Here is an 18,775-nt window from a genome sequence, read left to right as displayed (position 1 = left end):
CGCTTCCTCTTTTTCGGTCATGTTCTCTCAAAACTCAATCATGCTTGCATGCAATATCCTGCCGCCTCCTTCGAGCTTCTATGTCCTTTTTGCTCGTTGAGCCAGCCCATTTGTTTGAGTATGCCCCCATCCCCTGCTCCTGGCGACATTTATACCCAACAATAACAAGAATGTTGACACAAACACACTCAGGCCAGGACGGCCGAGGTCCTCGAGAGTCCTCAGAGTTCTCAAAAGTATGCAAGACAAATGCAGCCGTCGCAGTGAAGCGAAAAGTAAGAATGAAGCAGGAAGCAACCTTTAACTATGCTCTACCTATTTCCAACTTCTCGGGGCGAAATTGCCCTTAAACTTTTCTGTCACATTCCGAGCATATCTTGGCCAAACTTGCCCCGAGCCCAATGCCAGCCTGTTGATTGCCCATTTAGCAGGCTCTTTCTTTGCAGGATCGATCCCCGGCATCCTTTCGTTAAGCCCATTAGGGATGGCGCTTTGTACCCAAAAGGATTCTCGTCCGACGATCTGCTCGCGAAGCCTTTGACAACTTTCAGCCCCGCTGATTGCCTTATTAGGCCCTGTAGGGGAACGGATAGCGGCAGGACTCTTTCGAAAAGAACTCTCGGCGAGTAATTGAATTAAATGGCTGGCGCTGTGGCAAAAAGCAAAGTAAATTAAATAAGTTTTTCATTTTGGCCGCGGCCAAGTTGCATTGTCAACGCCGTCGTCGTCTGAGTCCTTCGTCCTTCATCCTGCCGCCTGTCGGAGTCCTGCTTTTTGCTTGCCCGCATTTTACGCTTCGCCGGCGGCCCTTTGTCGGGTCGCCAATTTCGAGGGGGAGCGGCGGCGGGAATGAGGCGAATCCCGGCCAGAATGCAATGAGCCAAAAGTTGTTTAATGTATGCATTGCCTTGCCCATCCAACCAGCCATCCAGTTGTCCAGGGCAGAGTTGCGGTTAACAGCGCGTCGCAACTTTTCGGGGGCTTCGAGGGCGCAAAGAAGTAACTTTTCGCATAGTACGTAAATTTCCGGATTTTTTGTGGCGGGACTCCGTTAATGCTGAGCATACTTTTAGGTAGCTTAGTGGCATTTACACTAATTTCGACTGCGACTCCCACTCGCGGCAATGGTGTGATTTATTTGCCGGAAAAGATTACTTACTCTGGGCTGTGGCTTTCCATGCGGCGTATTCGTATTGAGGGAAAAGCGTTTTCGTTTTTGACATGACTCTCTGCTTTCGACTTACTGCCGCTGACAGCAGCAGCGGAATGGAAAGATGGTAAAACGAATTTGTAATTAGTTTTACTGCCACTTTTACTCGGTTGTACTTTGTTCTATTGAGAGTTTTTCGGGTTCAGTTCAGGTTTGTCTTTTAAGTGAAAATTAATTGGAAAACTCGTTGAGAACTCTCGCTCATTGTGCAGCAGTTTTCCATGCAAATGAAGGCTCTATCTAAGGCTTTATGGGTTAACATTTTTAAGAGTTTCTCTCGAAGCTCTTTAAAACCTTTCCTGGAAACTCCCAGCCAGCCGAGTGGTTCGAAGAAGCATCAAGAAGAACAACAAACGGTAATTGAAGTGCACTTCCCTTTTAATTTTCAGCCAACAAATTACAGCATATCAACAGCATGCACGCCATAAAACAAGCAGGTCCTTCGTCCTGCAACGTTCGTCCGTTCGTCCTGCTCGACGTTGAGCACCGCTTCCTGTTCCTGCTTAATTTCATATTTCGAAACATGACACTTTCACACTTTGGCTAATTTAAAAGCATACAAAATGGCCGGTCGCAACACGCTGATGTCGCTGCCTTCTTGTTTCGTGACGAATGTGCTTTGTTGCTCCATGGAGATGGTGTTGCATGTAGCACACACAAAACGCTGACACTGACACTCCGTTTTGCTTGTGTTCGGGATTCGGAAGTCGGGAGTCGGTGCATGGGGCATGTGACATGGGGCATGGGGATTGGGATTCCTTTTCGCGCATACGTGTGTGCAACGCTGTCGCTCGTTAAATTGTCGCCTGACACCTCGCTAATGTCATCATCATTGTGCCCACCACGACCACCACCATGAAAGCCAGGTTGCCAAGCTGCCAGGTTGGGAGTTGAATCTCAGCCACATTATTACTGTAATTATGTTGGCCGTGTAAACGTCATTAGGCGTTTTAGCCAGCAAAACGTGCCGCAACCGGTGTGTTCAAATGGTGTGGACAAAGTGCAGGAACTATTTTGGCCACTCTATTGACTGGAATTTCGCGCCAGCACTTTGAATCAATTTCACACACATTCAAAAAGCTTAAATCCATTTACTCTTTGGCTAAAAATTTTTATAAAAACTGGCATCGCACCATCAACAGATGGTACTGTGAAAAAAAGGAGAAGAAATGTCCATTACCATTAGGTTGAAATTTATGGGCTTGCATTTTGAATACATTTTGCTGTCGCTGCTTTAATTGATAGATAAAAATTGCTTCCCATTAAACACCGAAGCGAGCTGAGCCGACGAGCCAGGCCAGGCCAATTCATTTAGCAATTAAAACAAGCTGCGGCCAAAACGAGTAAATGGAAAAAATGAAAAGCGAAGCAACCGACGGCAAAACGTAGCAAACTATAAAATGCAAATCAGTTGCATATAAAAATATATATAATTCATTTGTTAAAACCATTTGCCGGCCATTTGCTTTCAACGTTTTTTATGCATGCGTACAGTACGTTGTGGACAAGAAATATGTTGTCCTTTTAGGCGTTGACAAATCGGCGCTCACACTCGCGCCTAAAAGTATGCAACAAGCAAAAAGCAGGAGCAGCAGCAGCAGCAGCAACAGCAGATGCAAAGCCAGGAGCCAAAGGCATCGCCACAGTGAACGTGGCGAGGCGGGAATAATAATTTTTGGCACGACTGCCATGTTAACATGTCCCCAGACACGTACTACTACCATCCCATCCCATTCCCGCACCCATTGAATTCGGTAAACGTTGCATACTTCCCGGCGCGAGTTTATTATGTAAGAGGATGGGAGTACGGGGATGTATGTGTCCTGGCTGCATTTCAACGCCCCTGTCCGTGTCCCCGGGCTTACCGGCTGCCCCTGTGGCTTGTAGAACCATTAGTGAACACGGGTTACTGTGATTACCCCGGGCCCATGACCCCCTGATGCCCCCTCGAAAACCCAGACCCCGATCCACGAAAACCGACAGGTTCACCCTGGGAGCGTAGTCTTGGCTGGCAATTTCCATTCGCATTTGCATTTCACATTGAAATATATAAATACGTGCACGGCTTTTGGGGCGGCAGACAAATTACTTTTTAAATGCACTGTAAGCCCTTCAATTGTAATTGGCCACCGTGCGGTCTGAAACTTTGCCAAAAAAGGCGAACAAAAAAAAAGGCAGCTAAAATCCCCAGAAATCGAAGAGAGTGCTGCGAAGAACTTTGAGTGAGCCGCATTAAAAAACAATAAAAAAATATTGGGCCGAGTAAGAGGCTAAGGACCGTGGGCCCATCGCCTAATGGCGTCACGTTTGCGCCGCCCCGAAAAGTGGCATGCAACATGCGATTGCTGCCAAAAGTGCCGCCTGGCACGAGTCCAGGCCCAAGCGGCAAGCACCAGGCAGCAGGCAGCAAGGACCAAGGACCTTCTCTGGTTAGTTGGCTTGTTAGTTGGCAGCCTGCCGCCTGTTGCACTTGCCACTGAAGCACGACTGCGATTCGTTCTGGTTAGGCGTGCTGCCAACTGGCTCTCTCTCCTTTCTTTCTCTCCCTTCAAATCGAGTCCTTTCAAGGATGTGTCTGTGTGCCGTGTTGAATTTTTCATTTCATTTGGCGGCAGCAATTCACTTGAATGGGAATTTCGTGTCGTCGCAGTCGCAGTCGCAGTTGCAGACGTTGTCGTCTTCGTCAAGCGGAAACGGAAGTGAACAGGCCAAACAAGTGCACATATAGAGCACATAATAAACGTTCAAATTGAGTGAATGACTACTGCCTGAAACCGCCGAACTCTCTGCCTAGGCCCCATAATTCTCCCCAGTGAGCCACATAAATTTTTGTGCTATTCTTTTTCTTTTTTGGTTGTGTTCAACCCAAGCTTTTTGGCCATCAGCCAGCTGACATGAGCCGGGGATTATTAGACAATTAAATTGACGTTAATGAATTAATTTATGAGCTTCTGCGGTGGTCCTCGCCTGTTGCATAGTGCTCCGAGGGCAGAGACAATTAGGGCCACAGATTAGCTCTGGTTAATGGAGGTTTATCGCCTTCAATGGCAGGCAATTGAGGTTGAAACCAGCTTCATTCCAACTCACCGCATTCGAAATTGTGATGGACTATTTTCGTGTTTAATCTGCCTTAAGCTTCGAGCACAAATAGCTCGTATGCCTGAGATAGAAATTAATTTTCCTGTGATATGAGAACCGCCGGCCATGCCGGGTCTTATATTCAAGGCATCTCATTAAAACTCATTACACGATCTCCCCAGCATCTCCAGGCTATGCCAGTGCGAACAGGAATAGTTTCACCTGGGCCAGAACTCCACGGACTGCTCGTTGCTTATGGCCTTTTGCATAATCTCGAGTTTCATATTTCATTAATTAAAATTATGTTCAAGGCAGTGCAGATAGCCGTTATAGTTGAAGCACCTGTTCGCTTGTAGACTCATTAACAGCCCTCCCACACACCCATTCACGTAACCAAGGAGAGGTGAATTGTGCAACACAATATCATTGTTACTTTGATTAATGATTTGCAAAATCATAAAAGCTTTTCTGCTTCTGCTTCTGCTTCCACAAACCATTCCACAAGCAGCCAACCAGCTACGTAGCTGCCCATCCACCCACTTCATCCATCATCATCAGCAGCGGGAAAAAGGTTTCATATTACAAAAACAAGCTTAATTAATACAAGACAGAATGTTACCGAATATTGGAAGTGCCTATTCAATTCAAATTGTCATACGTAAATCGAAACCTCTCGAAAGGAAAGGAACGGAACGGAAAGGAAAGGAGCTCCGAGTGGGGGGCACACGAAATGCGAAGCCTGCCATTATTATGCTAATTAATTTACATCAAAAGCAAAGAAAATGTAAGAGCCCAGGTCTAGTAGCAGGTCTTTGTTGAACGCATTTATATCAAAATCAATGACAGACGAGCATGGCGGAAAAGGTAGGAGGCGAGCCCATAAGCCGCTTTGAATAGAAATGCAAATCGAAGTGCGCGTATGCCAATTATTTTGATATATACTCGTATATATATTTTTTTTCGTATATACATAATTATAATAAGATAATAATGAGCAGTCGAACAAAGGAAGCAGGTGCACAGTGGTGCTTTCCCCCAGATGACAGCAACGCTGTCATCACAAAATAATGGCCTGTAATAGGATTTCCTGTTTTCCAGCAAAGAAGAGGAAAGCAAAGCGGAAAAGCCGCCTATAAATATGCAATGACAGAGCACTCGATACAACCCTTGACTCAACCAACTCAACTCAACCAGCTCCACTCACCTCCACTCTCCACTTCACTCCACTCTTCACTTATCTTCCAGGGCGCATCCTCCAGCCTGGTCGTCAAATACGCCGACACGGAGAAGGAGCGACAAATAAGGCGCATGCAGCAAATGGCCGGTCACATGAACCTGCTGAATCCGTTCGTCTTTAATCAGTTCAGTCCGTACGGCGCCTACGCCCAGGTAAGTCCGCTCCCCCCACCCCAGCGCACTCACCCACCTATATATAAAGCAGCTCCCCTCTCCTCCGGAATTGCAGCAACAGCAACAGGCCGCCCTGATGGCCGCCGCTGCCACGGCACCCGGTTCCGCAGCCGCCTACATGAACCCCATGGCGGCCCTGGCAACGCAGATACCTCATGGCCTAAACGGCACCGGTCAGCCCCCCTCGCTGCCCTCGCCGACCATGCCCAACTTCAATATGGGCGCCAACACGCCCAACGGACAGCCCGGCGGAGCGGCCGCCGCTGCTGCTGCGGCGGCTGCCGCGGACGGCGTCTTCACGAACGGCATTCCACAAACGGCATTCCCAGGACGTAAGTAACTTGCTAACTTATTTAACTGCAGTGCTAAGAATGCAGTATTCCAAGAACGCATCTCACGGACACAACATTTCTAAATGTTTTCTATAGCCACTGAACTGTTTGTTGCAGATCCGCTGCACTTGACTATACCGCCACAAGGTTTGCCAAACGGCGATGCTGCTACCCTGCAACATGCCTTCCCTGGTCTGCCACCGTTTCCAGGAGTTGGTGAGTATTTGCCAGCTTCTAAGCCTAGCATTTAAGATTCAGGACACGCTTGGCGGCAGACCGTTGGAGCTGCCACAAACTATATTCGATTGCAATGTGCCGAATTTCCATTGAGAGTTGAGAGTAATTTTGCCACGTCATTTGAATCGTGTTCAGTTACACATTTAGACCATCTATCCGCATCACCCATGGCATTGTGTACCATCACCATCTCGTCACCAGCATCATTTTCATTAATAGCATCGGATTATGTTCCAATGAACCCCACCAACCACAACAGAAAAAACAGCTCGATCATTCATTACTGTTTTTATCGAATAATTAATAATTGTTGTGTCATGCCATAAATATTTATTGTTAGTAAAGTGTGACTTAACTCTAATTTCTAAAAAAAAAATAAAAACCTATTCATTATTTTTTGTGCAACAAAAGCTGAGTACATGTTGAAAATGCAGAGTTCATTTTTAATATATGCTAGCTTTTGTTTTTTTCTTTTGGTTTATTTCATTTCCATTACAATTGTTTAAAAAAATACGAAATTATTAGAAAACCCCGTTTTCGGTGCGCTGATATGAAGTCAACGATTCAGTGTTAAGCGTATTATTCTAACCCATTCTCAAATCCAGTCGATCTACTATGGCTGCTTAACAACATTTAGTTAGTTTGGTTTTTAGTAATTGGTTTTCTGTCTGTTGATTACTAAACTACGAGAACTATTTTAAATACTTAAAACATATACATATATATATCTATACGTATTCTTAATTGTTGTGTTGTCTTTATAAATGTTTCGGAATTTGTGTAAAAACCAAAAACAAAATTATTTATATATAATGCAGCCTTTCCCGCCGTCTATGGACAGTTTCCACAAGCTTTACCACCTCCCCTAGCGGCGGTTGCACCCACTCAGCGTGAAGGTAAGCTTTTCATTATAATTTCGTTAATCACCTATGTATATCCCCATTTTCCCCCATTTTCCCCATCTTCCTCCGACTCCCCGATTCCCCGATTACTACACGTTCACGTACGATTGTTTCAGTTCTTGTTGAGCGATATTGCATTTGACCAAATACTTATCCGTTTACATTGTACATGTCTATACCGATTCTGAATTTTGTTCAATTCTTTGTCATAGTAAACATGCTGCATACACACACACACACACACACGCCCACAAACACACTCTACACTCGGAAAAACTCGGAGATATCGCCCTCGATCTAGCAGACGATGAGCAGTAATTAATTGTATTTGTTGTGCGGAAGGAAATTAAATTTTTTAACAAAAGCCCATAAAAATTAATTACTTTGCATACTGTGTTTCACTCGGCCTTATTTTATTTTGATAAACATTTTATCCCTTTTGCCACCACTCACTGCCAAAAAGTAGAAGGGATGCTGGCTGGGTTTTCAACCCTTTTGTGTGGGGTTGGCGAGCAAGGCGTAAATCGTTTTTAATGGCTGCATTCAACGGCATTTTATGCGATCGTAAAAATTACATATAAACTGCTTAAAATCATATAAAGACCGTCGGCGTATTTCGAAGACATTTGCTCATAAAATTTTATGTTTCTTTTTCGGTTCGTTTTGCTCATCTTTTTGCCTTTCGTCAGGGGCAGAGACACAAGTAATCCATTGTCTTCCCGTAAAATACAGAGTGTGTGGGTGTGGTTGTATCTGTGTGTATGTGTGTGTGCCATATACCTTTGTGTTTCGTGTGTGTATACTACCCTATATGCTAACTATAAACCTAACTTGAGTGTAAAGTTCGTTTTGGTTACATTTCGATATCTGTGCGCCGTAGTCTGTTGTTTCTCTGTGTATCCTCTAGACCTTACCTGCATGATAAACCACACAGTCACACAACCATCTAAGTGTGGATCCCATATAATAACTACAACACATACTACACATGTATATCATACGGAAATTGGGGCTAAATCTAAGCTAACAACTTAAGTATATATATGGCCAGATTTATTAGGCATCTCAAGAGTATATGCATAGAAACCTTTTAAACGGTATGTCATTTAGACTGTTCGTTTGCTCATGGTTTTGGTTTTTGGTTTCCTATTTTCCGCAGACTTATATTGCGCCCTTAGTTTTAGTTGATTCGTTCAGAAACAAGATCAGCCACAGAACACAGACCACAAATATATCGAATATATCCATCAGCCCAAGTCAAGCTAATTCGAATTCAATGCAAACAAAACAAGAACAAGCAAGCAGACATAACTCATAAAATTATAAATTATGATTTTCCTCATTATTAAATTTAATTTGTTCTCTACTTTGTTTCTTCTCTTTAAAATGTCTTCCTTTAAGATTTTCTGATGTTCCCAGGATGTTCGATATCCGGTCCCGAGGGCTGCAATCTCTTCATCTACCATTTGCCCCAAGAGTTTGGCGACGCCGAGTTAATGCAAATGTTCCTGCCCTTTGGCAATGTGATCAGCTCCAAGGTCTTCATTGATCGTGCTACGAACCAGAGCAAATGTTTCGGTAGTGTTATATTTTTTTTATAGACCGCCCCTTGAGCCGTTTTGTCTAACTATAATAATTACTTTCTTGACAGGATTTGTTTCATTCGATAATCCCGCCAGCGCTCAAGCGGCCATTCAGGCCATGAATGGCTTCCAGATTGGCATGAAAAGACTGAAAGTTCAATTGAAGCGGCCAAAGGATGCCAGTCGACCCTATTAACAATCGGAGTTCCTTAAACGCAATTCACAACAACCAACTGGAGCAACTACATCAGCAACAGCCGCTTTGCCAACAACTACCGCATTTTCAGCAGCCACGCCCACATCGGCAGTAACCTCCGTATCAGCAACATTGACCACAACGGCCCACTATAATAACCTTGGCAGCAGCTTTAGGCCAACCTTATCTTTGCCCACTGAACGCTCCAACCACAATGCCCACATACCCTACACATTTGCCAGCTGGCGCAGTGGCACATACTGCTATCACAGCAACAACAACAACAACAACAATAATAATAACGAAAACTGCAGCGACAACAACAACAACAGCAACAGGAACGTACCCGAGTCCCAATCCCAAAGCGATCCATCATCCAACACCAATTGCTCCAAAGTTGAACTGGTCGAGAGACTATTCATGTGGCAACAGCAAAAGCGAAAGGCCTAAATGCAACATCAAACACGACAGCAAACCATAACAACTGCAGCTACAATAAGGAGCAACTATTGATGGGGTGAGCAAAACTATAGATTATCGAAGGACTTACAAAATCATCGATAAGCTAAGATCGTATCGACATGTATAGCGAGTTTCGATAATAATACCGAAATGTAAATATAATGTAATATTTCAGTATGAAAGAAGAACAACGATTTTTCGGCTAGTTCCGGTATTAAATCGAAATAATCGTTATATGTATCGATAGCATAAGGATGTACGTGTATCGGATATACCTGTTCTTTTTGATCCTTAACTTATAATATTCCTTCCCTCAATTTCAGATGGTCGTCAACCATGCTATGTGAAAACGATTATAGAAATGAAACATGCAAAGCGTATGTAAAAAAAAAAATAAAAAATAGTAAACAAGAAAAATGTAAATTAAAAAAAGAAAACACCTTAGAGCTGAAAAATTGAATAGATTTATATATATAATATATTTATATATATTTATCCGATTATACATTCAACTGAATGCAGTACAGCAGTACACACAAAATAATAAGAGAAACCCAACAAAAAAGAAACCACAAACAAAATTATAAATTGAGAAATGCAGAAGAATGACAGAATTTTTGCCAAAATATCGATTTAATAAAAGTATATATTTATAGAAGCAAGAAACAAACATTGATATTGATAGTTTTGTTAACAACTAAAGAACAAGAACATTGCACACCACTACACACCCACACTGAACACAAAACTTGAGACAAAAACTGACTGGCAAGAGACCAAAATTATCTGGGTTTTCAAATAAAAATAACAAAAAAAAAAAAACAAAAAAAAAAACAATTAAAGACGATAGGAGCAGCAACCATTTTATATGAGTAATTGGTGATGGGAATTTATAAAAATTAAAAACTCTGCGCAAGGAAAATTAGTTGAAAAACAAAGCAAACACAAAAGATGAACTATTAAAACTGAATTTGTTAATCTGATGAACTCGATCGGAGTTTACAGTTAATCGAGTAAATTAGGAGGCAGCAGTTAATGGAAAGGGTTAAAATATAGATGGGAAATAGAGGAAGTTAGGTGAGAAGGAAGACAAAGTAGGTCTGCAACTTTTTAGCATTTAGTGGTAAGCAAAATGGCAAAGATTCAACAGATGCATAAACAGATTATATGTACACATGAAAAATTAACACAAAAATTCGAATTTAATTAATTTTAAGTAAAAGAAAACGGATATAGGAAGTTAGTACTAGACGGGACAGAGCAAGCCACTTAATATGCGACGTGCTTTGAGGGGTAAGTCGAACCCCAAAGGGTTCGACCAGCCTCACCACAAGCAAAAATATCATTTTTTATAATATATAAATGAGTACTAATTTTAGAAATATTATAATATGGATTTGTTAGAACTATTGAAGAGAATCAAAGTGAAGAAAGCTAAACAAAAACATTAAAAAGAATTATGAAATACAATATCTACAGCGATCATTTACGTTGGCCTATATTTTCTCTGAGGGAGAAAATTCTTGTAATTGTTTAAATTTCTCAATTTTTTTTTTTGATTCAATACCGTTTGGTTAAAAAGTGTATTTAAAAATCGTAAACGATTTTATAGAATAATAAACAAAATTTTGAATAAAATCAAACAACAACTTTACACTTAAACTTAGCTGCTTTCAACAAAAACAATTACAGGTACTTACAGATATACATGCATATATATATATATATATACATAGAAATATATAATAAAAGGAAGGAAAAATGCAAAAAGTAAATGAAAACACAAAGAAAAGAAAGGGAAAGGAAAGGAAATATAAGTAGGGCTACTGAAGGAATGGAAAACATAACAAACATTTTGCTATGAAAGTATTACTATAAAAATATATACAAAATAGATATACAAAACAGCAGAAAACTTAAAGTTTTGGCCACTTATTTTCACAACCAGCTCCGAGAACGAAACCGATACAGATAAAGATTCAGATTCCGATCAAGTTGACCATAGCGCGCCCTAGCCAGACTAAGCAAACTATTTAACACTAAGCATATTATAATTATTATTGATTGTTATTATAAACAAAAATTACCATTAGAATTTTTATCACAGTCAAAAAGGAAGCAAGTATTTTTTAGCGAAACTAGAGAATTTATCACGGCCTATTACATTTATTCAATACTTTTGTTTTGTTTTTCACACTGACATAGGACGACACAATACCCCGCACATCCACACTGAAATTTAACTAAATATTATCGTCAATAAAAAAAAAGTAAAATGAGATCTTTATCCAACAAGTACTCAACTGTCTGTTGAATCGAATCTTTAACAATTTAGCAGCAAAATCTGTACAAAAGCGTGAACGAGAAGAGGAGAAGGACCGATGAGTCAAATCTACAGCTAAATATGCCAAAAAATAAGATTATGGATAGTGAAAGGATAAAGAACAGAGGGTGGAGAAAATTAACAATTATTTAGAGTTTGTATAGTGAAAATGATAAGTTTAGAGTCGCCTAGTCTGTGGGTCCTGCAGAGGATTCTTCATCTGCGGGACGTATTTGATACTAAAGATAAAAATTTAAATATTAACAAATACAAATATAAAACTATAAGATATATTAAAATATGGAATGAAAATTGTTATCAGAGTTAAAGTTAATTTTGTTACCAGTGCAATAAATAGTTTGGTGCGATACTTATGAGTTCCCTCTCAACCAATTTCAATTTTAATTTTAGTCACAGTTTTCATTTCCGTTCTGAGTATTGCCAATCGGATCACTGAGACAGTATTAGAAATCTGGGCAAATACATAGGTTGCGGGCCAGAGTGAGGGGAATTATTATATTCAAAGTCAAATCGATTTAATCTGTTTCATTATTCCTCTTTTGAATCAGAAAATGTTAAGCCTCGACAGGAGTAATATTGTACATATAGAAAATGAACCTAAGGCGGATGAAAGTCCCACACTGAGAGAAACGAATGAAATTGCAGTTATTTAACGACACATGCATACAAGTATAATTATATACCTACAAACATACAAGTACATAACATATATGAAAATTATCAAACTGATTTTAGCGCCTATTCAAAAGTAGTTCAGCCAGAGACACTCAAGAATTTTGACAGCTTTGAATTAAAATGCTAAACTAGAATTTTACTTCAGAAAAACTCATCCAAATACACGAACACGCTACATGTATTTACGATCTTGTATGAATCGATCTAGTCAAATTCAAGTTAATTATTGCATAAAGAAAATTAAACCTTAATGAAGAATAAGAAATTTAAAAACCAAGTCAAACTATTGAGATAATAATAATTTACTATTATTATGTACTATGATTATGATTAACGAATTATGATTTATCTATGTATTGAAAATACGAACACAAGTATTTAAATTAATATATAAAGAATTATTATTATAATTATAATTATTATTATTATATGCTATTATACAAACATTTTTAGATCATATACACTATACTATGAAACATACGGAATCAAGCAAAATAATACATTTTGTGCTAAACTGATTTTGGCAAAATTATGCAAATTATATACCAAGAGGAAGGATACTAAAAACCTAAATTATCGTAACTATTATTTTTAAAGCATAACACACAATAAACTAAACTAAACCAAGAGAAGCAGAACAAATAAAAGAGAAAACAAATTGAAAAACCAAAATACAAAGCAACCAAACTTGTTTTATTTTCTCATTATTTTACGCGTCTGTGACATCCGGCTTTTGATTCATTTCAATTGGCAGATACCAGGACAGACTAGGTCACATACCCCCAAAACACACAATCCCAACCCGAAACAGAGGACTGAGAATTTGGCATAATACCCTACCCTCCAATTTGAATATCGTTTACCCATGTTCTCCCTTAAGTATTTTTTGATAAACTAAAAACAAAAACCAAAACACGAAAAGGGCTGTGACAACACGAACATTTAACAAAAAATGTGAACAAAATCAAATTTATTTATCGTTTGCGCTTAGTTTGATTTTAATGATCATTTTAAAGAGCGGTGATAACAAGAAACCACTAAAGCCAAATCAAAATTAAATCGATAAACGAATAAAATACAATATAAAGGAACAATTAAGTCGCTTAATTCAAATTCGAAATGAAATGTGATGAAAGCAAACAAAAAAAAAAGAGAAACAAGAAAGCTAATTAAATAATTAACAAAAAAACATGTCGAATTCATATTTAACTTAACGAATAGAAAAGACAATTGTACCTTGAGCATAAAGTGTAAAAATTGGAACTCGTAAAAATTAAAGTATTCCTAGACATAAACCATAGATAACAAGCACATAACTAAAAAATGGACAGGTTTCGCCCATCTCGCTTGAGGGGATATGAAAATTGGCACATTTCTTTGCAATTTTTGCCAAAATCCAGTTTAGTGCCAGAAAACATCCTTTTAAGCTACAATCTGCATTTAGCGTCGTCATACTCCGCGTCTTTACTATCTCAAAATTGTACGCACACACACACAACGAACTCACCACCACCACATACACACGCATCATATCAAATACGCGGATATGCGAACCGTAGTCTATAACTTGGCGGTCTTCTCGGCGATTCTCAAATTGTTTAGCTGGCGGCAAAGATAAATGAAATCGAAGGGACCCCATTGGCATTGCATTTCCTTCTGATTTCCTTGGTTATTTCTGAATTCCTTTTTTTTCGTTTGTAGCCAGCTAAGAGTAGCGCTAAACTAAGAATAAGCATTGTACATTACTAATGAAAATGAAGTCTCTTATCGATGATCGTTCCTTAAACTTAATCTATTATGCGAATAGATTTTGTCCTACGCATAATGTATTTTTATTATACAAAATGCGGAATGTGGCATTCTTATAGAATGTTTATTACTCTATACAAGGCATTACTAATAAAAACTAACTTCTTTATTTATTATATATACTATACACAAATATATTATATACTAGTTAATGACAAGGTTAGACAAAGTAGTGAATGAAGCTTACAACACTGACACGGAAACAAAAGAAAACATGAAACAACCAAAAACACTGGAGTCCAAGTTTAGAACTTACTAATCAAAATATATTTAGATACACTTTTCTGCAGGTATTTAAACGGAAGTAAACGTAAAAGTAAAACTAAACTAATGCTAACGATAACGATAAATAACGATAGAGACAAGCACTTAACCCCACCATAACCAAGGACTTACCAAAATTGCATACACTAGTTTTCTAACTACACCTACAAGGACACCCAATCAACACTCCAACCAACACACAGACACAGTTACATGGGCCCAAAACGGCAGCAGGACGAGGAATGTAGGATCGATAGGTAGGATGAAAAGGGTAGGGTGCATATCTTTTTGCCAAGCCTAACACATTTTGCCTTTGATATAGTGCATTTTTAGTTTGGTTTTAATAGAATCACAAGAAGGACATATTGGATACAGGGTAATACATGCAGTTAAATATAAATAGAAACTAAACTTATCATATAACTATGATCATTTCGCAATTGAACCAAAGCATTTCAATTCATTTGTATTATAATTTCCCTCAAAGCTTCCGCACTTTTTTCGATACGATATTTTTAAGCTCGAGACACACTTTTGAAGCTTTGCTTACCAACTAGATTTCGCTTGGATAGGCATAGGGTTAGATCTTTAGAGTATCATCAACCATGGGCATAGATGGGGAATGGAAAGGCTATAGTAGCCATAGGAATATAACAAAAACAGCAACAATAATTGGCGGCGCTTGTAAGAAAGCTCAGAAAGTGCATTTAAAATACAACAACAACAAAATATGAAAACAAAATGAAAAGGGAGAAATTTAAAAACATTTTTAAAAGCAGAAACTAGTCGTACTTATATAGACGATATATTATAATACTATTATTATGACAATTATTACTATTACTATGAACAAAGAAAGATTTATTAGCGAGCTAAGGTCAACCAGGCATTATAAACCAATTTTGCAATTATACAAACCGAATCGGATGGAATGATATGGGAGGCATAGGTGTACGGCTGGAGATATTGGCGTTGAAAAGGCCCAAAAGTTATTTTTTGTAGATAAAACTGTTATCTTTTAGTACTTAGCCAAATGTTAGATTGAGGTACGAGATGCAGAGATATGTATGTATAACTCGTGCAGTTGGCAGCAGGCTAATCGAATAAAACCAAATGGTCAAAGCGAATTTATATTGTATATAGTATAAAGCCCCTCAAACAGAAACCCGAACCAAAGGGTTCAATTATTGCATATTATTGAAAAACAAGAATAGTTGCTAGTCTAGATTTTAGCATCAACACATCATAAGGACACATATTACACTTGTAATTTTTTGAGTGTAGCTTGAGATGCGTTTCAGAAACTATTTCTCAGATGCAGTATTACAGCTACAGCTTCTTTGTACACTCTATATACTTTCCGTTTAGAAATCCGTCCGTATTTAGCATTATGCAAGCACACAAACACTCACACACACATAAGCAAAACGGCATGTGGTTTGATTTTGGCAACTTATCCTCACATTTGAATGATTTGCAATTGCTCCAGGTTTATGTATGTAATTACATCCGTCTTTTCCAAACCCCAAAACCAAGTCGACACAAATACAATTACGTAGCAATGATTACAACAATCCATTATTTGAGATTTTTGAAGAGCACCTTTAACGAAAACAATAAGAAATTAGCAGCAAAATGTGAATGAGAAACACAAACGAAAACAAAAATAAAAACCTAACATTAAAATTAAAAAACTGACATTTTAAATTAAGAGAACTTGCACCTAATACTAGTAGCATAAATGTAAAGACAGACAAATGCAGATAACGATTTATTACCATTTAATTTAATGCAAAACCGATTCCGAAAGGGCAAATCCAAAGCATGCTTTTACACCCAACACGTTTCGTGATCAGTTCCTTTAAAATCTGTCAAGAGGAATTTCAAGTTCGATAGAGGAAACAAAACCAAACGAGGCGAAATCAAGAATAAGAACACGAATTAAATGTTAAATGTAAAATGGTTTCAGAATCAAAAAGAATAAAATATAAATAGTGGATAAACAGGATCACTGGCCCTGTGAGACCGGAACAGTTCAATAGTTTTTCCATAGAATTCCATTGAATTAGCTTTCAGTTCCGACATCGAATGCACTTTATACACAGATCGAGCATTTCTCACTTTATGCATTTTTTCAAATTCATCACAATTGAAGCGGAAACAAGGGCAGAATCATGCACACAGCTATAACACGCATACTCACATAAATTAAATATGACAAAATTTATATTTACACACATAAAATGCCGAACTATTGGGAGGAGGATGGTAAGGATGTAATAGTCAAAAGTAGTTGATCGAAAAACAAAGTGGAGCAGAAGTGAAGAACAATTAAGTAAATTATTTATAATAGCAAGAAAAAGGTCTTTATATAACTATTTATAGAAATATACGCTATCTACTATACATATGTGTACATTAAATACAATCTATGAATAATGAAACCAGAATGGCGAAGTGTGTAAAATTGTGCATTCGTTCATTAAAACAAAAGGATGAAAGTAAACACCGAAAAAACAATACAGATATATATCTATATATACTCAATCGGCCTTTTCCGCGATGCATTGCCACGCGGAAATCGGCTTGAAGCCCACAACACAAGTAAATGCTATCGAACAAGAAAACTATTAATTAATTATGGACAAAACTATAAATATTTTAATACTTAAAGCATTATTAACAGAAGTATATTTTAAACATTATTTATGCGACTTACTGCAGGATACAACATAAATAAACCCAGCATAATAATAGATGAGTACATACTACAGTAACAATAACTACCGATCGATTAAAGAAGCCGCCACCATCCTAGACACAAAAAAGAGGTTCATTTACGATCAATCTGCTTCAAGATCTAAGACCTAAGGTCTGCCATAATCCCATAATCCGGAGCACACTGATCCAACCGTAACCAACCAGTAGGAGCAAAGGCAGATTAGTTAGATCCGGAGTGCGGCGAAAGGCTAACAATAAGATGAGATGGAGGTATAAATCGTAATAACAGAAATATCAACCACCCTAGTATTAATTAATTATTGCCAGTTTCAAAATATGGGCAAGCAGTGTACATTTTGTTTCGTTTGCCAAAAGTAAAACTAATTATAAAAATTAAAAATGCAAATAAAAATGAAAACTGGGCGTCGCTGATGGGGCGACATAAGCGCATTGATGATAAGCAGGCGGGGACATACATATAGTAAACGAGGAGCAGGAAATTGGATATAGAGAGTCGGAGGAGATTATAAGCCATGGTTATAATTACAACAATTAAATTATTATTAATAATAATTATTATACACAAAAACTTATGCAAATGTGTAATAGGTATATAAACAAAGAACAACTGGCAAGTTAAATAAAACAAAACAAAGCAAAACAAAAAAAATTATGAAAAACTAAAAAAAAATTAACAAAAAAACACAAACCACAAAAAATGCAGAAATATATATTATATATACTTTATAGACATTTAAACATGAAAACAAAACACAAAAAAGAAACTAAAAAATAAAGTTGCAAATAATAAACTTTTACCATAAAAATATCATTTAGCCCCATTGTTTCTCTCTCTCGATTCTGAATCCAGCGATGTGGCAGTTCTGGCTTACAAATATTGGCCACCTGGCCGAATTGGCTAACAGAACGAAAACGAATCTGATTTGAATGGAAATCGCGAATCGAGCGGCAGTTCGCCTTTTCCAGCCAAGCATTTGCATATTGTCTCGCGTGTTCCAAGCGGCTAGTGAACATAAAAATTCAATTTCATGTGAAAATGATGGCTGAAGTGAAGTGAGTTAGTCCCGGGGGAATACTCGTCGATATCTGGTGAACTTGAGACAAGGCCAGACGAAAGACTTGGTCACTAGAATTCGCAAATGACATGCTTGTTCACTTGCTTCGGGCCAGGTTAACAAACCGCGCGTGGGCGATTGAAGTGGCAGTTATGGCCATAAATACAAATATGTTCGTTCGCGCAAGCAGATATTGACTGAAGTCTCGCTCAATAAACATGCTAGTCGCTAGCAGCAGAAAAAGCAGCAGCAGCAGTAGCAGCAGCAGCAGCCGCAGCTGCTGCAGACCCGCAGCTGCCGAATAGATGTGCAATATTCAAGAGCTCCGCTGCGCTCCGCATCCGTAGGTTGGACTCCGCCGCCGATTCCAACCGATCTGGTGGTGATGTAAGCTCCGGTTCTGGGTTGCCAATTACCGCCGACCGCCGTCTAACCGCCGTCTAACCGCCGTCTAACCAACTGTAGAATGTAAAGCT

The 18,775-nt window shown here is 38.7% G+C and overlaps 1 protein-coding gene across 8 annotated transcripts in view; it reads left to right on the top strand.

Moving 5' to 3' along the window:
• Positions 1–10,232, top strand: part of LOC6545567 (CUGBP Elav-like family member 4) — a 127,473-nt gene extending 117,241 nt beyond the window's left edge. For 3 of the 8 annotated variants that reach the window (XM_015157646.2, XM_001972635.3, XM_026977947.1), the window contains 7 exons: positions 5,534–5,677; positions 5,754–6,030; positions 6,148–6,246; positions 7,086–7,163; positions 8,571–8,747; positions 8,821–9,465; positions 9,734–10,232. In XM_015157646.2, the coding sequence (XP_015013132.1) occupies positions 5,534–5,677; positions 5,754–6,030; positions 6,148–6,246; positions 7,086–7,163; positions 8,571–8,747; positions 8,821–8,948 (903 nt within the window). In that variant the 3' untranslated portion in view covers positions 8,949–9,465; positions 9,734–10,232. Of the gene's footprint in view, positions 1–5,533; positions 5,678–5,729; positions 6,031–6,147; positions 6,247–7,085; positions 7,164–8,570; positions 8,748–8,820; positions 9,466–9,733 lie in introns of all 8 variants that reach the window. The other 5 variants (XM_015157661.2, XM_015157660.2, XM_015157649.2 and 2 more) reach the window with 3 other exon arrangements.
• Positions 10,233–18,775: the final 8,543 nt, after the last annotated feature.

The sequence above is a fragment of the Drosophila erecta genome, unplaced genomic scaffold, assembly GCF_003286155.1.
Source record: "Drosophila erecta strain 14021-0224.00,06,07 unplaced genomic scaffold, DereRS2 tig00000021-arrow-pilon, whole genome shotgun sequence".
Taxonomy (NCBI): Eukaryota; Metazoa; Arthropoda; class Insecta; order Diptera; family Drosophilidae; genus Drosophila; species Drosophila erecta.
Note: the sequence above shows the minus strand (reverse complement) of the source record. Positions and strands in the feature narration are given on the sequence as shown.